General features: G+C 41.0%; 2 protein-coding genes across 2 annotated transcripts in view; one reads left to right on the forward strand and one right to left on the reverse strand.

Annotated features, from left to right (window-relative positions):
• Positions 1–3,506: 3,506 nt before the first annotated feature.
• Positions 3,507–20,577, forward strand: GPRC5B (G protein-coupled receptor class C group 5 member B). Its single transcript, XM_075105138.1, has 4 exons — positions 3,507–3,705; positions 9,779–10,792; positions 15,429–15,541; positions 16,972–20,577. Exons 2-4 carry the CDS (start codon positions 9,787–9,789, stop codon positions 17,014–17,016), a joined length of 1,164 nt encoding a protein of 387 aa, XP_074961239.1. The 5' UTR covers positions 3,507–3,705; positions 9,779–9,786; the 3' UTR covers positions 17,017–20,577.
• The window catches only part of IQCK (IQ motif containing K), a 45,114-nt gene continuing 38,072 nt past the window's right edge, over positions 20,501–27,542 (reverse strand). Inside the window, exon 9 of the mRNA XM_075105141.1 lies at positions 20,501–22,000. Coding sequence (XP_074961242.1) covers positions 21,939–22,000 — 62 coding nt within the window. The 3' untranslated portion in view covers positions 20,501–21,938. The remainder of the gene's footprint in view (positions 22,001–27,542) is intronic.

Consider the following 27,542-nt stretch of genomic DNA (forward strand, 5'->3'; position numbering starts at 1 on the left):
AGCAGGGCAAGTATTAGGCAAACTAATCACGCTGCAGGGATTTGTGTAATGAAAAGTACCTTTGCCTGTGGGTCAGAAACAGTGTAAATCAACCACACACCACTGGTTAGGGCAAATCCATCCGTCTTCTGTCATGTTCATTACTGGGACATCTGAACATCCAGGAAGCAATACCACAGATTAAGGTGCATGGTTTGTCTCAGAGTATTCTTTTGGAGACTGCTGGAAAACAAGCTGGTTTATAGACGGCACTGCACACAGGAGGGCTGGCTTCATCGCGTGCCCTGCAGTCCTGCCTCTGCCTGGGGCCTCTGTGCTCCCTAAAGCAAACAATAGTAATGCAGACTTAATGATCACTGTCATTTCCATGTGCCTACCGCTGATCTCTTAATGAAATATTCTATTTAAATTGCACTGGCACAAGCACAGTTCCGTGCTGGCAGGAGCTGCAAAATCAGTCTACCAAGTGAAAAGGTTCTGCAGGGCCAGCCGTACAATAGGAGAGCTGTTGGTGAAACATTTGACAGTTTTTCTGCCTGCTCCTGCAGTAAGCGTGACACCTTCCTGGCATCCTGAGGGGAAAGAAGAGAACAGAGGCTAGAAGTTGCCTTTATCTCAGGTTGGGACACAGAATAAATTCTGAAATAAGGATGACAGTCTGTGGCTATATGGATCTGGCATTTGTTGAGGAGTGAGTGCTATCCACTCAGCACTGCTGTAACACACTCCCTCTCTGCTGTCAAATCCTGCTCGGAGCACTGCTGCAGAAGAGAAAAATTGTGGGCATGCAGCATCACACAGGCTCTCTGTTTACCTATTGTCACAAGCAGGAAGCCAAATATTGAGGGAAAAAAAAAAAAGCTAAAAAATCAGTTAAATGATCAAATATGTGTTATAGAAAACAGAAAGAGTAAAATTACTGAAAAGTGGTGGGTTTTTTAAGCTGATCATACTACATGCCCAGTGTATAATAAAGACAAATTGATCATATATGTATTCTGTGATCTTTCAGAGATGAACAAAAGCACCTCGCTTACATCTTTTTAAGCCATTGGCTATGGGAAGTGTTGCAGGACATACACAGAGTTCTCTAAATTTCACCTTTACTTTGGCCTTGCACACCTCGCCCCTTTGCCAGTCTCCTCCAAGCAGTGCTCATGTGCAGGCAGTCACTGCCTGCAGTCGCTGCAGGGTCCCAGAAGTGGTGTAGGAGCTGGGAGCACCATGTAAAATCAGGGAATTCACACGGCCCACCAGGGTCATAGCACCTACTCCATCCTTCTACCAGCTCCCTCGAGGCAAGGAAATGCTGAAGTTGCTGGTGAGTTAGCGGTTTACTTATGGAAATACTTTTCCCCTTAATAAAAACATACTTGCAGAGCATATTTTCAAAGGTAACCACTATGAGAAGTAATGCAACGGGAGCTGTAATTTAGTTCAGCTACTCTATGACGTCCTCCTATAATTTCCTTGATGATCCTGTGTTTTGTACTCACATTTTCATGGTAGCTAACACTAAAAACTGTTTCAGCAGGACAGAGATGAGCCTTATTTGCTAATGATCCACCAGCAATGGTTGAGAGGGGCATTATCTCCCCTGTTCTATCAGTAAAAGGCAAACTGGGGGGCGGTTCCTTTACTGGCACCAGGGGTTGTGTTAGAGACACAGAGAAAGAAAAGAACAATGGCCAAGATTTGCATTTGCTGAAGGGCTCAGTACATTGCTCCGTTGTGAGCGGACCAAGACCTTCAGTGCATGAATTCTTGTGATTCATCCTTCCCTCTGGGCTACCTCTCTGTATCCAGCATGATACAGAGAACACTATGTGTTTATTTATACACAAAAAGGTCTTTGCTTGTTACCGTCATATTTGGGTGCTTGGCCCAGGCTCCCAAGCCAGAGGGGGGCACAGACTGATCTGGTGAATCAGTAATTTTTTATGTTCCTGCCAGACAGCAGAGTGACCTTGGGCAGTTTACAGCTGCTTCACCTCTCACCACCTCAGTTTCTGTAGAATTATCCTGTTTTACTTTGAATAGCACGTAGATATCGACTGATGCGAGGGCAGGGTATTATTGCTTACATGTGACTCAGATAAAGGCAATGGTTAAAATCCAGAATCAGCAAGGCAGAGAAATTGAGAGAGAAAAGAGCAGAAATGTGGAACCGTTCCTCTGCTTCAGCTGTTCGCCGCCGCTGCCCTGCCTAAACACAGGCAATCACAGCCCAACCGCACCATCTGATTTTCTCCATGTCAGCCATGCTGAGAAGTTCAGGTAACCCCCCAAGGCATAAGTGACATCTAAATAAGCCCACGCAGGTCAGGATGAGCCTGTTTAAAGGTTACAGTTCTTCTGTGCTGAGGAATGCCCATTTCAGGGCAGTCGTTTCTCTTTGGAAGGCTCTGGATATGGAAACCTGGCAAGAAGGGCGGCGTGCTGCCCGCGTTCGAAGGACAGGCATCAGCTGCTCCCCGCCGATAGTGCCATGTCAACTGTAGCTGCTCCGTTCCTCATTAGCTGTTTAAGAGAAAGCATGAAGCCACAGACGCACGACACAGCGTGGCTGCCAGCCAGAGGCGTCGCGCAAATGTACTCTAACCAGCCGAAACGGCAAGCAAGTTTCTGCTGTTCAGGAGCATCATAGGCTGAAGCTGACCGCCTTTCCCTGCTGCAGATGACTCCTCCTGAAGTCGGTAGGAAGCCCTGTCCTGTGTGTGAGGGTTACAACTGGCTCAGAATTGAACTGTGGAGAAGCTGGAAAGCGGGCCGACAGCCACACAGTGGGAGGCAGATACCGAATGGTTCCCAGCATCGCCTTTGCAGGGCCTCATGCACTCGCAGGGCCTGCTCCGGGATTCTGCTGCATAAGCACACTGTAGAATGTCACTTGCACAATAAAGAAGCACTTAACATTTTTCTCTTTCAAGTGTTGAGCTGCTGTCTAAGGTAGCAGCAGGTCGGACACATGCGTTCGGAGCACATTTGCATCCAGCCCATCCCCACTGTCACAGGGCTGCAGAACTTCCCGCCTCCAGAACCCCCAAAGCGGGCCATAGGTGTGCACGTGCCGCTAACGCGCGGGGCAGGCGTCTTCCCAGTCCCCGCGGGCCGCGCTCCTCCGGCACCCGCTCGTGCGGCACAGGAGCACGCGGGGCTGCCCGTGTGCGCGCGTGCCAGCGCACGCCTCTCTGCGTGTCCTGCGCTCGCGCCTCCTTGTAGGAGCGCGTAGAGCTGCCACCATACGTGCGTCCGACTGTGCAAGTCCACGCTTATAGAGGCGTATACGTGCCACGCTGCACACGCAGCGCTGTGTCCGTGCCTGCACGCCCTCGCCGTGTGGGTGCCCGCCGCTCCCTCCCCGGGGGCAGAGCAGCCCCGCGCTGCCGGGACGCCCGGGGGTACGCCCGGCCGTGCCGAGCCGAGCCGAGCCGAGCCCAGCCGTGCCGAGCCGTGCCGGGGCGGGGCGGGGCGGGGCGGTGGGAGGGGGCTGGCCGCGGGGCTGTAGCGCAGTGGGGCGGCGGGCAGCGCGCCGCACGGCACCGCACCGGGGCAGGCGCTCCATGAGCCGCCGCCGCCGCGGAGGGGCTCGGCGCTGCCCTCGCTCCCCGCCGCGGAGCCGCCGCGCCGCCGGTGCCGGGATGTGACTTGGGGCGGGCTGGCGGACAGAGCTGCCCCGCCGCCCTCGGCCGCGGCAGCCAGCGGGTGAGTGAGGGAGCGGGGGGAACGGACCGACGGCCGGACAGACGGCCGACCGGCCGGCCGGTCGGTCGGTCCCCGGCCCCGGTCCCGCAGCGCTGCGGGCGGGGGGGCACAATGGAGCCGCTCGGACGGCTCCGCTCCGAGCGCTGCCCGCAGAAGGAGCCCGGCGGCGGCGAGCAGACAACGGGCTGGGTATGGGAGTCCCGGCGGGGGATTAGATGCGATATAGGGCAGGGCGGGGGGGCTGGAGCAGGGGGCTGCGCTGAGCGGCGGGAGCGGGGAAGGAGAGCGGCGAGGGGGGTAGAGGAGTTCAGCGAGGGGATGGGGGGGAGAGACTGGGAAAAGAAACCGGAGAGAGACACGAGCGAAGGGACAAAAGAGAGGAGGAGGGAGGCTGGAGCGGGATGGCCGTCGCACGGGAGGAGGTTGCAGGGGGATTAAGAGGGGACCGGCGGGGAGGCAGCTGCGTACCGGCCTGCGAGGAGGGGCTGCCCGGCTCCGCACCCGCGCCATACGCGCCCGGGGGGCGGCCGCAGCAGAGGCGGGCGCCGCCGGCTGCTCCCCCGCTCGCTCCGCGGCGGAGCCGGGCCCTGGGCCGAGGGGGCGCCCCTGCTGTTGGCCCCTCGCGGCTGCTGGCCGGGGCCGGGGGGCCGGGAGCCCCCGCCGGGGCCGGGGTGCGCAGCGCCGGGCGCAGTGCAGCCCCTGGCAGGGCTGCGCAGCCTTAGTTTTCTCTCTAGTTCATAAAAAGCCCTGTCTCTCGATTACGTCTCCCCAAAGCCAAACAGCGGTAGGATTTAGCGCTGATGTGAACCCTTTGTTTACACCTGACCTAATGTTTATCCCAAGGCTAACAAGATTTTCACCGTGCTGAACCTAAACACCTAGGTTGGTTATTGTCGCTATAGTACTCAGTATCTGTTTTGTCGGTGATACGCTTGCTACGTACCAGCTGTGAATATCGGTGTCGAGGTGTTCTCTCGTTGCATCAGAAATCAGGTGGAGAAAACCCATCTGTTATGAGGCTGTGACGTGAATAGAAACGGTCTGAGAACTAGCGAAGGAAAGAAAAACATGGATTGCTATCATTGATTGCTGTCAGTAGTATAGTGAACATCAGGCACGATAGTCAGAAGTATCGAGACACAGGTGATATACAGATTCTGACCAAAGGAAACTGAGCACCTCGAACGTTAGAAAGATAATTTCATCTAATATTCAGCTTTGCAAAGTATTTCTAAATAGCAACAGTACTTTTTCTGTGTGTCCTTTTTGGAGTGGGGTCTTGCTTTCTGGAACCCTGAGGCTGTATGTAGCATGATGTGTATTATCCTAATGCAGGGGGATGTCTAAATCACTGCTGTACTTTTGCATACAAAGCACAATTGCACTATTAATTATTATTCTGGAAATACATCTCAAGTAGTCTCATCTCAGCTTGGCTGTTGCTGCTCTGTTATCAGTCCTGAAGCTCATTCTTCACATCCGATCAAAAGGAGCTGGCAGAGATCCCGTGTTGTGATTAATTCCTCACTCACTAGCATCCCTCCACAACACTTCGTGGTGGGGGCGGTTTTCTTTCGGAAATTGTACAGTGAACCAGTCTTCTGCCTATGTGTGGCAGAGCAGGGTACTATTTCTGCTACTATTGCTTTTATTTACTAGATTGTTTTTCTTCTCTGTGATTGGATACATCTTCCTCTATCAGTTGATTAACAGCAGGACTCTGAAAAGGGGAACAGATAGTGCATCTAACTGTGAATAGCCTAACCTTAAATTTTTGCATGGTCACAGATTTATTCTTTATATATATTCTTTAGCAGCATACAGCTGTACCTTTTTGACCAGATAAGAGGTGTTTGCAATCTTTGGTCAGAAGACTTTAGCTCTATTGCTAATGAGCTTCTAGCCTCACTGATTTTTAACCATGACAAGTTTTTGATGACAGCTGTGAGATTTTCTGTTTCTGCTTAGTTGCTTGTAATTGTACTTCGTACCCGCTGGGGCAGCTTTGTGCCTGCCATTTCTGTAGTGATTCTACACCAGATAATGCAGGGGACTTCACTCTGTTGAAAACAGTAGAGTTATTCCTGTTGTCATTGAGAGCAGATTTTTGGACCAAAAATTGAGGACTTGGTTTGGAAGTTGTCCTGCTAATCACTTGCTGCTTCTCCCTGAAATGTCTAAGGCTTATTGATTAATTTTAAGTGTTCGTGATTGCTCTGGGTTCAGGTATGTTGGCTTTACTACTTGTAATAAAATACAATTTTGGAGGGGGATCTGGGAACAAAAAAAAATATCTCAAGGTGATTTCCTTCTGTATGAACAGTTCCATTCAACCCTGCGGGGATATATTGGTGCCACTTACTATACCCGTGTTGGAACGTTTCAGTGACATTTCCATATTACTGTTGCCATTGCTCTCTGGTAATAGAAGTGCCAGTCAGAGAGTGTTATTGTTAATGCCGTGAGGTTGCGTAACTTTGCAAAGAGCTAATCTAGACATAAAGAGGTAAAAATACTATTCCTGTACAGTTACTGATTTAGGTAACTACTGGGGATAATGTGCAGATGGAAGATTTTACTACATAATCTCAAGAGACATGGGACTCTGCCATTCTACCCACAGCACGGGCTTGAGGAAGACACTTTTTTAATAAAAACCCCATATTGATATACTTTTCCAAAACAACTTTTCTGACAAAAAGACTTTCTAGTTTTCCTTTAAATTTATTGACTCTGTGGTTTCAACTAAAGCTGTGGTATTCCCTTGCCAAACTTGTGTGTTTGCAGTGTGTATGTATGCAGTATTTTCCCTTGTCTGTACAGCTGTCTGCGTTCAGTGCTGAGTACCAGTGCTAGAAAGAGGATTTTGGCTGGTATTGTCATAGGGGTTGGTTATTAATGCTGCCAGTTTTTACCTATCCAGGCAGAAATGCATAGTAAACCAGTTGCAAACATGGCTATATTGCTAGAGCTGGTGAGAAAAAGATTCCTTGTTTGGAGATTCCAAGCCCTGCTTGCAAGCTATGGTGTTGACAGGATCTTACCGTTCTGCGAGAATTACTGACACTTGGTAAGAATATGATTTCGTGCCAAGAATACCTGTCAGCAGTCCTAGAGATTTCTTGGTCAATACTATAGCTGTCCAGGAGATTTCTAAGAGAACCGCTGTTTATTTCCATCAGTCTCTCAAAACTAATTTCACAAATGGGAGTAACTTGGGAAAACTCCTCTTGAGTTGGACATCTCGGTGTTTCTGAATATATATTTTTGTCTGAATTATCAATATATTTTGCCACAGCTTAATTTCCCATTCCAGGAGAAACTATTTCTTTGTACTCAAAATTCACTAACCCTCCCTTACCCCCCACCCCACCCCCCCCCCAAATAGGAAGAGGAAACAAATGATGGGCTGACAATATGACTGCTTACCCATGCAGCACAATCTCCATGGAAACAGACTGTCCTAGAATAGCTCAATCACATGAGGGTTACATGACATGAATAAAGTAACCAGAAAACTGGAAAATATCTTAGAACTGGAGATAGTTGCGCTTAATTCATTACCCCCCACGTCTTTGGAGAGTAGCTAATAAACAAAGCTGGTATTGAAACCAATTTAGTACAGACATATAATAATTTGTAAGTGATAGGAGAGTGGAAAATTAATATGATCCTCACTTAAGGGCTGTTTATTGTTTCCAGGTTGGGAGACATTTAGAATGAATTTTGAATAATTTTCCACATGACCTCCTGCTTCTTGAAATTGGTAGCAGTGGTTTGCAGTATTGCTCTAGCAGTTCCTAGTGGCTTTCCTCCCTTTGTGTCAGCAGGTAATGACCACTTCACACTTTTTTAACATTTTGGATATCCTAAAGAGTAAATGCACTAGTTGAAGTAGGAACCATGTGTTCCTAGAATGAATTGCAAAATTACCTTAAGAATGTTTCCTTATAGTTAGTTATGTACTCACAGGGCAAGGCGATTCATTGAGTGTAACCATATTCAATACAAAAATGAATGTATTTCACTGACAATTAGTTTTCTGTCTGTAAAGTCAGTGTTCTTAATGTGAGAGTTGTGACAGACTTATTGAAAAACCTGTTATACAAATCAGATATAAACAAGTAAATAGTCTACCAGTTCACCATAAAGTAAATTACAGCTAGGTAGAAAAAAAATACCATTGGTCATTAGCTGCAGGTCATTGCATGATTAGAACATTTTAGCCCTTTCAACAGTGCAAGGATACTGTGATTTCTGTGGGCAGGCAAAGATCATTGATGACCCCTTTCCTGTTTGTCCAATCCCAGATCACATTATTTGTCACAGTTTCCACTTCCGAGATGAAGTTTTGTATTAAGCTTTTTTTGTCTGTTGCACGAATGAAGACCATAAAGTCATTACACATTTATATTAGCGCATTTGCTGTCTTGGTGCCTGTAATAGGACACAGCGTAATTTCTATCATTTGTCTCCTAGCAGAGGCTGAAAATGGGCATTGGTCATTATTCAGTGAAAGGGGAATGAACATTAGTTCGAAGATTGAGATCCTCAGGATTTAACTCTGATCATTACAGGACTGTAATGCACAAGAAGAAAACCCATAGTTCTCAGCTGTAAGAGACTCTACAATTTTCGGACAGTCTATAATTTTTGTATCAGTTATGACCAATCATGTTCACTACAACAACACCGCACCATTACCTTAAAACATTTTCAGATCTCATTAAAATTTTGGATGTTTTTATTAAATGCATTTCTGATTTATGAAATATCTTCAGATAGGTAATCATTTAGGGCTGTATTTCTAGCTTACAAAAGAGCTACCAATAGTTTTTCTGCTTCTCGCTTTCTATCTTAACCACGTCACGTGAGCTAGGTGACTAACATTATTGCCTGTTTATATGATGCTTTTCTTCCATATGGTCATACCATACAAATGGAAGTCTTACTCTGAACATTTTCACCTAGGCATGTTGCTCGCATCAGTGAACATAATCCTGCTGGAACCTGCAGCACCAACTATGCAAGTGAAGGTTAACGGCGTCAGATTTCATATCTGGTGCATGGAGCGTTTACTTCAGACTGCTCTTACAGGGCAGCTATTGCTGGGGCAGATTGTTCATTTAAAGTTTGCATTTCTAATTCTCCTTTGACCTGCTTTACTTAATAAAAGCAAATGCCATAACATATATCCTTGTAAAGCACCTGACCCATGTTCTTCCTAAAACTAAATTGGAATTTGTCCAGGCTTTTGGTGCTGATGGTCGAGTGGGACAGGTTGTGTTCCTGGAGTTTACTGTTGTTTGCAGTCTGGATCGGGGAAAGGGATGCTCAGATTTTTTTGTGGTTTGTTTCCTTTGAATAGCTTTCAACTTGCTAAGAATCACGAGTCATTCATTTTTGATTAGTTGATTGATGACACTGCATGTGTGCGCCATTGTTACAGAAGATGGGATTTCTCTAGCCAACCATTCCCATTTGCAAATGCAGTCTAATACCTGGGCTTTGGAAGAGGATGAAAGGAGTGGATATTACAACTGCCTATGGACCAAGCACAAAAACGAGATTTCCCTTTTTAAAAAAAAGCACGTTTGTTTTCTTGGGACTGCTCTATCCTTTAACAAAAAAAAAAAGTGGTTTTGACTCTGCCTTTATTCCAGTAAAAGGAGCAAGGCTATTAAACAGTCGTACAACTTACACTTGCATCAGGCCCCGTGCAATTTACACACACTTTAAGTACCCAAATTTGAACAATAAAGTACCATAGATAATGTATTATTTTGCAACAGGATACATAATTTCTTCTGGTTGTGTTTTAGGGTATGTACAGGGGCAGTGTTTGGAAATGTTTTCAATCCGTGCACGCGGAGTCAGTTTGCATTCTGAGTACAACAGGCAAAAGGAGCTTTCTGGGAGGGCGGCAAAGGGGACCAGGGGTAGGCTTTGCCAACTGCAAATCCAGTGCAAAAAAACAGATGTCATGGGCTATTGAAGCAAACTGTGCTTCCAATTGCTGTGAAACCCTCCAAAGTGAACTGTAGCTAAACAAACAAATATTTTGTTGTCTCAGACAGAAAAATGAAAACCTACCCAGCCATTGGTTTCTTCCTCCTCTTCGTGATCAGCTATGGCTCTTCCGAAAACTCAAGTACATCTAGAGGGTGCGGACTGGATCTTCTCCCTCAGTACGTTTACCTGTGTGACCTGGATGCCATTTGGGGAATAGTAGTGGAGGCAGTTGCGGGGGCAGGTGCGCTGACAACGTTATTGCTGATGCTGATTTTGCTGGTGAGGCTGCCCTTCATCAAGGACAAGGAGAAGAAGAGCCCCCTGGGAATGCACTTCCTCTTTCTTTTTGGGACTCTCGGACTGTTCGGGCTGACATTTGCTTTCATAATACAAGAAGATGAAATGGTGTGCTCTACCCGAAGATTTCTGTGGGGAGTTATCTTTGCTTTGTGCTTCTCGTGCTTGCTAGCTCAAGCCTGGAGACTTCGTAGACTAGTTCGACATGGGAAGAGTCCGTCTGGCTGGCATCTAGCTGGTGTGGCAATCTGCCTGATGCTCGTTCAGGTCATTATTGCAACTGAGTGGTTAATACTGACAATTGTCAGAGATAACAAGTTGGCCTGCAGCTATGAACCAATGGATTTTGCTATGGCTTTGATTTATGTTATGTTCCTGATGGTATTTACCATGGGATTTTCTCTTTTCACTCTCTGTGGAAAGTTTAAGAAATGGAAGAAGAACGGAGTATGCCTCATTATAACACTTTTTTTTTCCATTCTGATTTGGGTAGCCTGGATGACTATGTACCTCTTTGGTAATGCTGAGCTAAAGAGAAGAGACAAATGGAGTGATCCCACTCTTGCTATTGCACTGGTGTCCAGTGGTTGGGTGTTTGTTATTTTTCATGCCATCCCAGAGGTCCACTGTACCATCCTTCCATCACAGCAGGAAAACACTCCCAATTATTTTGATACTTCACAGCCAAGGATGCGTGAAACTGCTTTTGAGGAAGATATACAGCTTCCTCGGAGCTATATGGAAAATAAAGCCTTTTCAATGGATGAGCATAATGCAGGTAAGAATTTACTATAGAGGACTGTATCTTTCTGTAGTAGCCAAGAAAATCATCTGTATGAGACATTTTTCAGGTGTTCAAAACAAGGTTCATTACAAATGCCCTGTTTTTCACACTACATATTGTTCCTTTTCACAATTTTCATTAAGATACCACCTAGTGGGGGGGAAATGAAAAAAAAAAAGCAATACAGAAAACAACGTCTTTGGTTAAAATGATTCTTCTGCATGTTTTTTCACTGAAAAACTGAACAATTTCAAATGCAAAGCCAACACTGAAAGCCAAAAAAATTCACTGTGGAAAAAAACCACCTCTATGTAAAAATAGTTTAAATGACACTTTTTGGTCATTATCGGTTAACATTTAATATGATATATTTTCCAAAAACGCAAGAAAAAAATCAAGCAAGTGCTCTGTGTTAGAAAATGCTCAGCCTCTTGAGCAGGAAAATAATTATTAATTGTATTTCCATGAAAATGGGATTTAGTGCCACTTCGTGACACTGTGGAGGGAAAAAAATGCAAAGTGGCGTGTAGACAAGTTCAAAGACAGTCTTTGTTCTGACAGCTTTAACATCTGAACAGAGTACGCATAGATAGAGGTTTCCAGGTAATGGTTGCTGTCCTTGTCATAGCTGTTTGGTGACATAGAACAATGTGTGATGACACATCATTAAAATCTGCGATGAAAACGGTTTTGGGCGATTACTGGAAAGGCCAGCAACGACTGTTAGCTTAAGAGATCCAAACCATTGCTGAACCTTTAACCCGTACCAGAAAATACACAGGGATGCTTATCTGGCTGGTGGTGGAAAGTACGAGCCCGATGTGCAGGCTCATAGCGCAGGTTGTGGTCTGGTGCTGTCCCACAGTTGGATAAAGGATTTCAGTACTAGCCAAACTGCTTTTTATTCCCTCTAATTGAGAAGAGGACTTTGGTATCCCAGCCAGTAGAAGGTTTGGGGCACGTTGTCCAGATACTTCACCTGCCAATTCATCTTTACGTATCTTTGATTTCCTCTGGGTTTGATGTTTCCTCTGGATATAGACCAGATATGGAGGAAGATAGCCCTGTTGTTTGCACGCTGTCAGGTCAGGAAGGCATTTTTCCTCTAAGCGTGTTAGCAGGAACTTTAAAGGTCTCCTAATATGGAAGCTTTGAACAGAAAGGAGTTAAGTTCTGTGAGTTTATACCAAGGGCACTGGTAAAACAAACAAAAAATCACATGGATAAAAGAATGGTTGTTTATTACTAACGTTGCAGAGCGGCAGAGGCAGCTTCACGATGGACTGTAAAAGCACTCATATTTTTTTCTTTACAGTCCTCCATCCCCCATTAATTTAATTTCATAGTAAGGTAACCAGTGGTTTCAGTGGAGCTATTTCTGACTAAGGCAGATCTAAGAACAAAATTGGATCTTTCACTCTGTATTATTCCCATTCATGCATATATTAAAAAAGAACTGGAAGCTCCTTTTTGATCTAATCATTCAGTGATGAAGTTTTTAGTGAAATGGATAGATGTATGAAAAATCATTATAGTGTCTGGTATAGTGCAATTTATGTTCTGTTTTAATCTATCTGAATCTTACGCAGTACAATACAAAATATATTGCCTTGTCTGAAGCCCTTATTAATGTTTATCATAATAAATGCATGTCATTCCTATTCCTGTGGCATGTGGGAGAAGGATACATACATTTTTAATAAATCAAAACAGATTCATTATTCCTCTGCAGTGGTTCTTTAAGTACAGACTTACGACAACAGGGTTTGGAGATAAAACTTCCTAGTATGGAGAGACTTAAAGTAAATACAGGTAATAATATTCAAGTCACATATTACAGCTGCTGAAGCGTTAATTGAAGTCAGATCACAGTACTGATGGTTGTCAGTGGCTAAGCACCTGGAATCTATTAGCAATTGGCTCTCTGCAGGTATGTAGAGAATGTTCTCTTCTTTTATTCATTAATTAACCTCAACTCAAGAATTCATCATTAAGAGTTTGGAAATTAAAAGAAGGGTACTTGCTTCGATTATACTTAAGAATGATGTTTAAGAACATAAGATCTACTAGTTGTTAAAATTTTGGAAGACATGATAACCAGAAAACACCTCTTAGTTCCCTGTAATATTCGTTTTCGTAAGTAGTTAGCTTTAAATAGAAAACGTGCTTGGATAAACATATTTTCCAATAATTCTTGTTATTTCCATTAATACTTGTATAATGTAATTTAGTAATTTTTCTCTTTTAGTTCTTTTTTTAAAGATTTAAAGCAGCATTTTAATAATCTGAGCAACCTTTAAACTATAGGTTCACACAAGCATATGTTCTCCTAGTTTCTCTCTTTCTTAGAAATATGTAGCTCCAAGTTATGTATAACAACAAGAGCTGTTCTATTCCACTAATATCATTAAGCATAAATAAAGCAAAACTATTTTTAAGTTGGTTATTTAAACATGATTTAAACAACATACTAATCTGGGGTTTTAATAGTCATATGATAGATAAGTTGAAATATCTACTTAAAATAGTTATTTTCATACCTGTATCTTGTACAAATCTTAGTAAAGTATATAGAAACCCTGGAAAAAGGCAGCTTGAATGAGTTCTTGGTGCTCTCTGGAAGTGCAGTGCACACTAGCAGGGCAACTTCTGTAAGGCAAAGAGAATTTGCTTACACATGAAAAATCTGGATGTGAAATGTAGAATGTTACAGCTGTCAAGAAATCCAAGCCTAAGCAGCTCTGGTACTCACTGAATTTCATTTAATAACTTTTAGTACTACAAGTCACCCTCCGATCCAATGCCTAAAAACAAAGTTAAGGAAGTTTAAAATATGTGTTAAAAGGAGACTATGATTTGCTCAAATTTTCTCGGCACTAATTTTTTTCACATACTCTATGCAAGTAGATGTATTTAATTGTAATGGAAAAAATACAAAGGAAAATAGTAAAACTGGTATGGTATGAGGAAAAAAACCAAACCCAAAATTAGTGTTTTGTCCACAAGCTTTGTCTCTTATTTTCATGTTAAAAGAGTTTTAGACTTATTACCATAATAGGGAAGGAAAATGAAAATGAAGCAATATCAAATTTAATTTACTGGCTCTTTAAGATAACTTTGAAATGACCATGGAAATTTTGTGTAAATATTTTGTGTAAATGTGAAAATATTTTAATGATAGTATGCATTATAAAGAGGTTTTTTGCTTTACATGTACTGGCAAATACCAGTGCAATAATTTGTGCTTAACACAAAATAAGAAGCCAAACTACAAAGACAGAATGTTACTGACCCTGAGACGGTTAAATAAAAAATAAAAAAATACATACTTCTAGTTGAGGCATTTTCATCTTTGGTTCTCCCAGTGTTCTGCAAAAATACCTGATTTTAAAATACAGAACAAGTGAGGGTCTGTGTGCATCTGAAGTCAACAATTGAGCATCTGCAGGGCTGGATTTCTAAATTTCTGTGCTAAATCAATACTGTTCTTCATCTCTGTGCACAGCTCGCAGAGAGAGGAGTAGCAGTGGGTAGAGGACAGCATATGGCAGTAGGATCCGTTTAAATCTCGTTCCACACGGTGCAACTGTGCTAAATCCTGGCTTCATTAAAGTCTATGCTGAAATTCTTGTAAACTTCAGCTCATTCACAAGTTCAGCCAGAGAGGGTAGAATTGTAATTGGAATTAAATTTAAGACAAATTCTTGCCCCAGGTGCCAGAACTAGGTGCGTTTCTATTTACCAGCTCACAGATGAGTACTGCTCGTTGTAACCACGCAAGACGCATGGATAAATGAGCTCTGTTCCCTGGCCGCATCTGAATTCAGTGAAGCCGTTATTTACCCCCGAAGTAAAAAGAGAGTTTGTATGTGCCAAGCCCTGGGCGTAGAGAGAAGGAAGCATATCCCTAACTATGTATCTCTCTCATTCAGAATATACGTCTTGAATCCAAACTTGTGCTAAAACTAATGGAGAGACTGATGTATTTCTGGTATAAACATTCAGAAGGACAATCAGTATCTTCCCTTTTGCTTCAGTCATTTGCCATGTTTAAGCTATTTGAAAGCAATATTTACTTCATATTTCTAGTTTCTCAGAGTAAATATAATCTGAAACATCTGGAAAATCCTTATACGCTAGTCATGCTGAAGTAATACTCAGGGGGGTTGTGAGCATGCTTGCTGGCTCGAGCAATGTTTTGGATCCGTCCTCTGAATTTGATAGAAAGCAAAATGAAATACCGTTTCACTTAACCCCACAGTATCCAGACCAATACAGTAAGCACTTTGCAAAATATTTTGTGCAAGATACATCAAAGGTGCAGTGATTGACATTTAGCTCCTATTGAAATGAAACTAAGCAAACTTCCAAAATTTGGTTCCAAGAAATTTTTTCCCATTCCAGAGCAAACTAATTTTATGTAAAACTGATTCTTCTGAGATCCATCCCCAACTATATAAGAAAAACTGCTGTTCAAAAGCAATGTGAAAACTGGTATGGCAGCATGAAAGTTAAGATCAGTGGCAAAGTTCCCAATCACTAAACTTGAAGCAAGATACTTTTATGATTTCAAAGGAGATGCACGGCATTGATTGTGTTCCTAAGAACAATCTCTCTTTTCTGAACGCAGCGCTAAGAACGGCAGGATTTCGAAACGGCAGTTTGGGAAGCCGACCTAGTGCTCCTTTTAGAAGCAATGTTTATCAGCCAACTGAGATGGCAGTTGTGCTAAATGGTGGGACTGTAAGTATCAAAATGTGATGATGTAAGAAATCTTTGATATGCACTGATACATACAACCACTACTAATTGAAAAACCTTTTAGCTTATTCGCAGCAGGGGGGAAAGCTACAAATGAAAACTTGGGCAGCAAGTATGCATGTAATGCTTCCCTTCCCTCTAGAAAAAGATGTAATTACAAAGTATTTTACATTTCTTTACTTGGCTGTTCAAATTTTGCAGCGTAGCTTCAGTGAACAGAGGTCTTTGGTGAGACTACATACCTATTCAGTGGCACTTTCAAATTAAATTTGTGTTGAGGTATTTAATATAACTATTAAATGACACAATTTCTAACCTGATTTTTTTTTCTCAAGATAATGAGTCACACATGTTTACAAGCCAGTACATTACTTTAAATAAGAAGCATTGTTGCAGATAGTGGTGGTCTCTCACGTATCTTTCATTTTCTTGTAAAATGTATGTAATTCTCTGTAAGTTACAGATGTGTACGTCTCTGGGAAAGGGATTCATAAAAGAGGAATATAAAATATTTTAATGTTAATAGCATTGATTTTTTTTCTTTCTTAGATGATAGTTTGGCATGCCGTTCTTTGATTAGACCTGTTTTTCTGCAGCCTAGTTGTTGTAAGAATGGCTTAGTGATTTGATGCCAAACAGACTTTCTGAATGTTTTTCACATGATGTGTAATTTGCACGTGAAGAAATTTCATATAGCAAGCATACTGTTGAAAAAGAAGATTTTTCATTCCCATATTTTTCATGCATACCTACATGTTGCTTAAAAATCTACCCATGAGCCAGTTTATACTCATGTGAGTTGGGCTTTCTTTATTTTGAATCATGAGCTGATTCCATAACTCAACCTCTACATTTAAAACCAAATAACGAGAACTGATTGCAGGTCTCTCTTTGCTTTTAAGTAAGTAAAGTTTTGGTTGATTTTAGTGAACAAGAGGGACTAGGTACGAGGATTCTTCTGTGTGGGTAAGACAGTGGGAAATATATCAACTTGAATAAAATGAAATGACTTGTCCTTTGCTGTCAGTAATGAATAGCATCCCTCTGATGCTTGGATTCATCTATGCCTATGTTTTCTGATAGTAGAATATGCAGCTCAGGGAAAAGGCAGTTTAAGGATGACGAGCTAGAGAATTTGTTTGGGGGTTTTGTTTTGCTTGTTTTGCTTTGTTTTGAGGTGGATACGAAGCTTAATGGAGAACATCAGATAGTAAAATGAGAGATTAATGCGTATATATAGTCATGGCTTTTGCAAAGAGGTAAATGTACTGTATGGGTGGAAGATGAGTTTCTTTGTATCACTTTGCTCTGGAACTACTGTCTGGAAAGCTGTCATGTACGTGTAGCATGATAACACTGATTTTTGAACAGACTAGATCTCTCAGTTATGGGTTTATTATCCTTATTTCCAGATACCAACTGCTCCGCCAAGTTACACTGGACGACACCTCTGGTGAAAGGCTGTAGGCTGTAGAGAATAAGAATCCTTGTTGCAGATGTTCCCTGGCAGTGTGTCTTTGAGGGAGGAGTCCGTAACAGTACCAGAACAAAGCAACAAAACATCCAGGACCTTTCAAAATCCTAGAGGATTTTGTCTAAATGTGAACACCATTGAACTGATAAGATAATTGCAAAAACAAAATTGTAAAACCGAAGCTGAATCTAATTTAACAAAGAAGTAGGCTCACCTTAAATTGGAAGAGGGGGATGTTGTGTTCTGAAATGTCGGATATTCTCTTGTCTGTAACTAGTGTGCAAGGCAAGCCTCTTTTGGTTGGTTGCCAGTTGCTTGCAAAATACCCTCCTCTCACCTACACTTAATTCATGTTGCCACAAGAGATTGCCACTACAGTGTGAAAACATGCAGGATTTCTCTCCATTTTGCTCCTTTTTCCTTCATTTCAAATGTCATGAAAAGTACCTTGTTTGCTTCATTATCTAGCTGTACTGTAGTCACGTAGCATCATGTGTAGTCAAGCATTGTCACTCAGTGGCAACTAAATTACCATTACACTGTAGGCTGATACTCTTCTCTGTGAAAAGCTGGTGTAGGAAATGCAGTTCTGGAGGATGAAAGGTCTACGCACGTTTCATGCGAGTTATGGAGCTTATTGAGGCAGAGAGAAAAAGCATAGGTCCAGCACAGAGGCAGCTCTCCTCGGCCACGTGGGATCAATTCCCCATTATTCCAGCCTCAGGGCTGGGTGTGAGCAAAGAGCTGTATGCTCTCACGTCTCCTACAGACGAAGCCATTATGTGAAACTTTGGAGGGATATACTCTTGCAGAGACTTAGCTGGGGAGAGAACGTGACTCAGGTTTGCCAGGAGGAGTTAGTTGTGATGGTGGATGAAAGGCAACCCACTGTACTGTCCGAGCCGGCCTCTTCTGTTGGGCTGATCTTGCCAAGCAGGAAAGTGGTGGCAGCTGAGAAGCACTGGCCACCTTTCAGGAGAAACTCAGCAGCAGATAGGGTCAAGACCTCCCTTTCTAATCCCTGTTCATATGAGTAGTCCCCTTGACTGCAGTTGTTTGTGCATTTAAATGTGGTTGTGCATTTTAGTGCCTAGCTAGTAGAATTTCCATGCTGGAGGTGGTTTGTTATTGTTCTTGGTTTTTTTAAGGTGGTTTCTTCCCTGCTCTTCCCCTGCCCCTCTGCTTTTTTGAGTTGATATAAGGCAGACTTTCTCAAAGCTTTTTATCTTTGTTTTCTCCAGGTTGTTTAAAAGGTTCCCATTGCCCATTGTTTGTACCATGGTTTTTCATTATGTTTAAGCAATCATTCCTTTATTTAACATTTAATACATATCGGACATTGAAAACATCGTTGTATCCTCACTGTTTGGCCAATGTTAATCTTAGCTTTCCTCGATACTAAAAGCTAATTGTTTTTACTTGAGGGCATAGGAAACATATAACAATTAAACTTTGCATATGCTGTGATAAAAGTATATATTTTCAAACTAAAAAAATATAATGTACAAATAACTGAATAGCTTAGTAGCTTCTCAGAAAGAAGTTACTTGCTGTATACTGCAAAAGACAGACAAGCTTTTTATTTTTCAAGAGTCTTCCTGATTTTTCACGTACCTCCATTTCTACTGAATTAGGAACCTAGTCCTGCAGACTTGTACTCTCACAAGTAGTCCCATCAACACCAGTAGGTCTATATACAGGTACAGAGGCTGCAAGACCAGTCCCTAAGTGTTGCACACAGATATATATGTGTATATATATGGAAAAAATATATATTGCCATTCTTGCCATGATCATCTTATGGGATTCTATTTCAAAGCCCTTCTCTTCCAGAAGCGATGTTTTTCTGTTGTGCATGAGTAAAGGAGTATGTTAGCTCCCCCCTGCCCTTCCCTCCTCGAGGCAAAGGAAGCATGTGCTTGTTTTAGGGGTTGCTTATTTTATTTTTCTAACTAGAGGCCTTAGTAATCAAGTAGGGTAGGGGTGGATATTGCATGCTATCCAGCTACTTAGAAATACGTTTTGCTTGCTTTAAGCAAAGCTTTGATCAAATAAGATAGTATTTAAAATAATAATAGTTACCCAGAAGATGCATCATTTGGATAAACAAAAAAACCTAGTACCATCACTTGCCTGCAGAATTTTGCTTTTAAAAACCAATTTAAAAAAAACCCTCATAAAACTCTTTTTACAAAAACATATAAGATGACCATGGCATAAATGGTAGGACAGCTTTCTTTTTAAAAGTTTATCATGCTACAACCAGATTTACGAATTCTAATACACATTTTACAGACCTTGGACAAAATCTGTACAAGATATAGTTATCTTAAGAAACGCTTTTTTCTTTTTCTAGATGTGACTGAATTGATAAATAGAGTTCCCAATCCTGCTCCTGATGAAGTTGTTTGGAACTTGAGGCCTTATGCAAAGATATGGCCAGATCCTACAAACGGCTACTCACGTGACTAGCCTCACTGGGTTAGTCATGTGGGCTATTCACAAAATTAAAAATTAGCAGGATTGGGTTTAATTTGTGGTGTTGAAGGTGTGGCAATAGATTAGGAGGGTCTTTATTTTCCAACTTTATGCAATTAGTAATAAGCAACTTTTTTTTTAAGTCACTAGTGCGTGATGTAAAATGCCCCGAATAAAACTGTATTTGAAGAAAGGCACCTTTATGTTAACTTATATTTTTGTTACAGTAAACAAATTGTTTACTTTTGCCTTTTATGAAAGCTATCCAGAATGTAGAGCATCTGTGAACAACATAAGTAAGCACAAGCCTTTCGCAGTTCAGTTAATTATAATTAGCTTTTATACTATAAAAGCTACCATGTTATCCCTTGATGGTGTTATGCTCATGGTGTTTCCATGTTTCTGCAGAAAAATGAAATTGTAAAGCATCTGAAAAACTATTTCCAAAACAAAATTTTAATAACTGGCTTTTGATCAGTGGCTGGAAGAAAGCCATATTTTACAGATACTGTCCTGCTTTCAGATGAGTTGAGGGTGTTTGACACTTGCCAGAAAACATGTAGCATCTTCAGAAGAACATTCTCAATACATACAGTTTCTATAAACAAGGTACATGAAATGCTATAGAACTAGATGTTTCTGTTTTTAGACTAAACATGGGCATCTTAGCTTTGTTTGAGCTTGATTCCTTGGGTCTAACCAAAGGCCATGCAAAAGGGAGCATTGTAGCTTTTATAATAAAACAATTGGACGATTCTACCAACTTACAGGATTACAAAGCAGGTGCTTTTTATTAATTGATGAGAGCTAAAGCTCATTTTTGATAGATAATATATATTTATTAAATGTATTAATGTGTGTTTTATAACATACCCTTTTTTCCGCTGATTGTTGCATACTGGTATCTTATTAAGTACATCTTTCAAGGACTTTCAAGACAATCAATGTGTACCATGATGACTGTACATAAATATACAAAACTACAAAGGTTGTAAAGCATGGGCAAATGTTTTATTTTCAAAATGCTGTTCTTAACGAGAATAAAGGCTTTACTATTTACTTACAATGTTTGTGTTAACTTGGTGTTAAAATCCACCTAAAATTTTTCCATTACAGCAAACTAATGGTGCTACAGACACCATAGTCCTGTGGTGATACTGTGGGTGCAATTCTGCAATATAAGCTAAGTTAACTAAGGAAAGGGGCTCCTAGAGGCTAGGGCACACTCCTCCACCTTTGGCCACATGCCCACATCTACCCTTAGCTCTGGCACCTATCAGACCCACGGTGAGCCAGTCAAGGAGCTGAGCAGCCAAACTCTTAACACTACAAGTGGTATTTTTTTTTTCCAGTTGGCTCAGCTGTTTCCTGTACTGGCTCAATTGCTAGTGCTTATGAAAAGGAAGTGGCTAGGATCATACAGCTGGGGTTGAAAAATGCAGGTTTAGAGATTTTTTTCTTCAAATGGTTTGATTTTTCCTGACCTGGTGCAACAACCAGCATCACCAACAAATTAAAAAAAGAGGGGTGGGTATTGGTATAACAGTGAAGACAAAGCCTGTGTAAGTGGTGGGAGAAATGCACACTGAACCACAGCAAGAGCTACAGGGTATCCATGTTTTCGCACACTTTCATTCAGAACAACTAGACCTTTGTTTGCCTTGTATGGAAAGAGTAGTAGAACTGCAAATATCTTCTCTAATAGTGAAACTATAAAGGCCAAAATAGGACAGTCTTGTCACGCATAACATTAAAAAAAAAATGAGGGTTCCTTAGCAGTGGGCCCCATCTGATTTTTTTTTTTTCTTTTTGCACCTTATGTAAGTAAGTACACATGCACAAGATCACTAAAATGCTATCACTGTGATTTTGGTTTTACATTCTCCCAGCACATGTGCTAAGTGATAACAAAAGAGCCTTTGACTTTTTTCCCCCTCTGCAGAAATGCAGAGCAACCCTAGCTCTCATCGTTTTCAGTTGGAATTGCAGAGGCACAGCATTTCTGAAAATTAGACTGTTACGAACAAGAGCCTGGATTTTTGTAAATTGTCACAGCTCTGCAGAAGACCAGTTTATACTAAATGGAGATTTTTGCCTTAGTTTTAACACTTTCCTGCGTAGGGGTGTAACCCTATTTATTTCATCCAGAGTTTTATTCCTGTCAGAAAAGCTTGCAAGTGAGCATTCAGGATACAAGATAAATTTTGAGTCTGTGTTTTTGGCTAAATGTGCAGAATTCCATATGTTTTAACAGAACTGTGCTTGCTTACACTAGGACTGAATTTTGTCTTGGCATGCTCGGTTCTTACATAATCTCCTTTTGAGTTACAACAACTCAACATGTAAAACTGTAATGCTAAGAGTGTTTCTATATCAGTACCACAAAGTTTAGTCCGTGAGCTCTGTATTGTGATGTCAGTGAGAAAACTAAAGTTGAGCTGTTGAATGATTTTCTGTATGCTCTTCTGAGTCTTCCATTTTGCTTCCCACTGCAACCATACAAAAGAAAACATTAAATACTTAACTTTCCAAAACATCTACACTTCCACAGCATCTACTCTGTTGTTCGATAAAAAGCTAAATAAAAATCCCACACCCAACCCAAAAGACCTATTTTATCTATGCATGGCATTTTTTTGCTTTGACACAGCTTCAGCAGTCAGATGCTTGTACGCAGTTCTCGGTGCCATCTGTGGGAGTTGTGCATGTGTGGCTGAGGGCAGAGTTGTTTGCTAGTAAGAAGTTATTAGATTGTTCAAAAAAAATGAAAGCAGCTCTTTGAGGTTTTTGCTTTGAAGACTTTTCAATTAGAAGTCAGTGATGAAGTCATAAAATTCACCTAGTATATAAATATATTTTTGTCATTTAGGACAACAAGCAAGCTCAATAAAGAATAGTTTTTCTATGTCTCAGTGGAAAGAAGAATGTTGTCCATGTGATTGCAAAGGGTCTGCCAAATGGGAAAAATCAGTCAAACAAAGAGCACAGGGTTGCTTGCTGGAGTAAACAATTCTAAATGAACAAAAGCTCTACATAAAAGCAAAATGTCCCACCCACTAGTGAAAGCTGTTTTCAAAGCTCTGTATTCTTTCAGAGTGCTGTAATACAGATTAACCTAATGTTTTTCTTCTGCTGATACAACAGTCTGGTTCCTCAGTCTACTTCTGTGATTTCAGCTGTCATAGTCTGTTCTTAATATTTTAATAGTTTACAAACTGCCTTTTAACTTATAAAGATAAAAATCGGTTTTTCTACTCCCTACAATTCAGAAGATGCATCTACACCTTTCACAGCAAGTAAGTTTGCTGGGAGATTTATATATAAAAGTTATGCTAGAGGCAAAGAAGGCCAAATAAACAAAAAAAAAAAATATCCCCTTTTATACACGCAGTTTCAGAAGAGCTTAGCTACCCTTCCAAGACACACAAATGAAAACCAGCAAACAAAATCCTCTTGGTATGTACCCAGAATATGGGCCTGCAACAAGCCCACGTGCTAATTTGTGCTCAATGTACTACCAACCTGGAAGATCTCAGCTCATAGAAAACAGACAGGAAAAGTGATGTATGATGCTAAGGAACACAGACAATACCTTAGAATCCCAGAATAAGACTGCAGTGGCAGGATACGCCCTGTGTTCTACAATGGTCAAGGCAATATGTGCCCAGTGCCTTGCTGGCACAAGACCCTTCTGGATTTTAGGGCTTTAATTTGTACAGCTGGTAATGAAGAACATCCAAGTGATTGATAGTCACATGGGATATTTAATCCAATGTCCCATATACAAAATACTATTGCATTTAATTTTATCTAATAATCCTCAATCTAATGAGGCTGGCCTTTGCAAATATTTCATAAAAATTGCAAGAAGTTCAAAAATCTCAGGGCTCACACATACTGTTTCACATTAAAATGAGCAGGTATTTTAGGTAGCTGCTAGCAGTGCTTTTAGTCAGGAGCGTCCATGTCTTATCATAACCTGTGTTACTTAAGCATAACAATTGCAAATCACATCACACTACCCAGGAAGCAGAGGTTGTCAGCATGAATCCGGATTTCAGGCAGTTATTTATATAGGTTTCGACATATACTTGCTTCCTATGCAGGCAGAAAAGTAAGATGTCCTCAGGATTCAGGTAAGCTGGAGAGATGGGGAAAGAAGCTGCCTGGCTAAGTCTTTTCACTAGAAATTCCCATTGGAAAATTTTTTTTCAGGCTGAACCTCAAACTGAACTAACTTGCTTAAATATTTTGAAACGCCTAAAGAAGGTGTTTAGTTTGTATATTAGCATAGATCCCATTAAGTTTAGAACAACTTCTACTAGGTGATAATCCAGCCCATTTCTTTCAGACAACACATATCTAAAAGCAATGAACAGTGTAAATGTCAATATGAACAACTAGCTTGCAGCCACGCCACTCATATGCTGAATTTTAACCACTGCAGTCTTAGGAGTCCTATCATTTGTTTAGTAGACCTATTTCTATTTTCAGTTGCATGTTAAAAAAATAAAAGTTGAACTTTACCAGTACAGTTTCCATTTTATCCCTCTATGTCCCTGGTCACTTGTGCAGTAATGCTGGCAGATTCCTACTACTGCAGACATGTGATTCTACTGCAGTAGAGACCATCTCTTTTTATTTACAGTTTTCCTGCATGCTGGGGAAAGGCATTTGGATATAAGTGGGCAGAACAAACTGCCTGAGGATGCCAGTTATGCAGTGGCGATTGCAACTGTGCACTGCTGCCAGTCTCAGGGCAGAGCCAAGAAAACTGTTCTCACAGAAGGCTGCATTCGGCTCCCATGAAAATTACAAACACCTTGTGTTAATTAAAATTATCTACAAAGAATGCATAATCACTAATTTAAGGAGGTGCAACATAAGATTTAAATAGAAGTAACAGAATCATGATCATTGGCAGCATGATCACAGTATTTCATATAGTTTTAAAACATCAGCTCCTGTTGTAAGTCCTAAGACATAGAGCAACTGAGGCCCTTAAGTGCTACGACAGTGTAAAGCCAAAAAATTAAAAATTCTCATATCTCACTTATTTCTAGTATTACAGTTTCTATCTATATAGGTCACGTGGTTTCTACTGTCAGGACAGTTGCATTTGTTAGCACTATGTTTCAGTCTCATTACTCTTATTTTTTAACACAGAGCAAACCTGATTAAACTATACTTCAGTCACATGCATGTTCTAAATCATACGACACTATAACCATCGCTACAATAATAATAATAAGCACTAGTGGAGCCTGTGATTAATTTCCTTGGAAGTGAGGTGGAGGTTGCTCTGAAGAGGTTAGCACAACTGTTATTTTCAACTTGCTACTCCCACTATAATGACATTATCTACTAGTTTGGCTGCCATGTTCCTTGGAAATGCAGCTCATTTGACATAGTTTATCATGTATGTGTTGCAGTGTTGACCCACAGATGATGCCTAAAGGAAACACTGGCTTTGAATGTACTTGGATTTACTGTTTTGGTCAACTCCTGGGAGTGAAATACTCAAAATCTGCAAAATTCCCATCAGACATCTGAGGATTGGCCTTTGTCCTATTTATATATGCATTAAGTTCAAACATCTTTACCATCTATTTTGGATAACAGAAGCAGTTTTGCCTCATCTTAGTGCACTAATACAGAATCAGGACGGACATTCTGGTTTGAGACTTGGTTGTTTCAGCATAACAGCAAACAAACTCTGACCTACTTTATACACTACTGTATAATACAACTGGTTTGTGGCAGTAGCTTATGAAAGGTTTATACACCCACACTCGTTATTTTGTTTAAATCACAAGAACTATGAGAATTACACATTTAGTAATTTAAACAGTTGAAAACAGTAATGAAAAATACCATAGACAGACTGTAAGAAGATGAAAATCCATTAAAGAAAATCTATTGGAATAACTTATTAGCAGGGGCTTAGAGTAAACTATATATATAGAAAGGAGTTTCACCCTAGCCTTCCAATGAAATGCCAAAGAAGCCTGAACATGAAATTGGAGCCACCAGCAATCTGTCTGAAATAAGACCTGACTTTTAAAGAGACAGTTCTTTATAAAGTATATATAATTTTAGCCTCTTACTATTGGAAGTCAACATGTAAGCAATTATTAGTGAAGCCTTCCACTTCAGGAAATCTTCAGTCACTAGTGATAGGAAAATGATATATTGAAAAAAAGACACGTTAAATAAACAAGCAAACAAAAAATAAACCAGAAATTATGCCCATAGACATGCTTGCTGCTTATGAAACTGAAATGGAACTGTTGGAGGATCACTCATCAGAAGAGGCTTTTGCAAAATGGATATATAAAAGTGACAGAACAAACCTAATTCTCGAAATCAGCAACAGAGTTCGTAAAATGCTTAGTCGTGCCTCCACGACTTTAGAGGACAAACAATTTCAGGACATTTTTTAATTCATTTAGGATTAGATTAGGGAAGCAAGAGCTGACATGCAGGAGACTCGCAAACACCAACATCCAGTAATGGAGATGGGAAAAAAGGACTGAAAGATCTCTAGTAGAATTTGTTCGTGCAATGCACCATGCTTTCCTAATATTTTGCCAGAAGGATTAAGAATTCATTTGGATATATCTGGATGGCATTTTTACAATTCAAGGTGCACAAAGAGAAAAGAAATACTGGAAGATACAAGCATTAGACTAGATGAACAACTGACACAAACACCTGAGTTTAGGAAAGAACAAACCACACAGAATTAGATACACTGGAGACTGTATCACTACTGATTATCCAAGTGTCCTCCAAATCATTCAGTGACTTGAGGTTCATGAAGAGACAGACACAGAAACACAACAGCTGAGGGAAGATGACCCTGTCTGAGAGAAAAATTCAGAATGAAGGCAACCAGTGCATTTTCAGGGCATCTGATTAATGTAGTTTTTTTCCATGTAGATAGTCAAGATAGAAAAAGAAAACAGTGAAATAGAAAGAACTGACCAGAAATGGAGAGAAATCATTCCAGAGTGGCAGGTCCCCCGCAAAAAGCATTTTGGGATTTACAGGCAGAAGCCAACATGGGCAGAAAACTGGAATGACAGATTTGCTGGGCAGCTTAATGAAACCTGCATTTACACCTATTAGCCCCTCTTATTTCTGAAACGCTTCCTTCTTGCAAAGTGTGATAGGTTCTGTAAAGTCACCAAATTTAAACTCTTACACAAACTAAAACAAATGATTAGGTAAAAAAAAAAAAGGTGTTATCGAAAAAAGACGGCCAAGTGACTAATACCACAGTCTGGGTTTAAAGGGAGGTCTGGGCAAGTAGCTTGTATGTTCTGCAATCTGTCACCCACTTCTTTGCTAATCTCCGAATCATATTTTAAGATTCCACTAACAGATGGTGGTCTTTGATTCCCTGCCTTCCCTTCCCTTTTTTTATTTATACCAAAAGAGTCTCAAGTCTAGTTTTACTGCAGGACTGTTTGGAGGTCTTCCTTTTTAAATGGTGACAGCCTTTTCTCCAGGCTTTTAAAGCATCACATAGCTATAAAGCCATGAGAGCTATAGTCATTTGTGTATCTAACTAACTAACACCACCAACAGAATTCTCAATAAAAATGCTCCCATTTTTTCATTATTATCTTGAAAAAGGCTAAAAGAAAAAAATATTGCAAAACCCATGAAGATTTTCTTCTCTCCTTTAAAACAGAAAAACAACTGCAGAGTGATGGATAAAAATACAGCTTTGGTACTGAAGGACTAGTTCAGACTGGTGCTAGCAGATACACTGCTGTGCCTGTGTAACACAGTTCAGAAGATCACGTATTCTGTAGCTTATCTAAATGATTGCCTATTTTTTTCCTTCCCCCAAACATTCCCAACGTAGTTTCAGAAATTAAATATTACTATAATCTTCATAACTTTTTGAAGACGTCTGAGTCCGGGGTGTGGACCAACAAAGCGGAATCTGCATCATAGTCTTATGACTTTTATCACTACATTCTCAGCTGTTAGAGCCAAGATTAAACTTTCAGAAACATC

Source organism: Phalacrocorax aristotelis, chromosome 10, assembly GCF_949628215.1.
Source record: "Phalacrocorax aristotelis chromosome 10, bGulAri2.1, whole genome shotgun sequence".
Taxonomy (NCBI): Eukaryota; Metazoa; Chordata; class Aves; order Suliformes; family Phalacrocoracidae; genus Phalacrocorax; species Phalacrocorax aristotelis.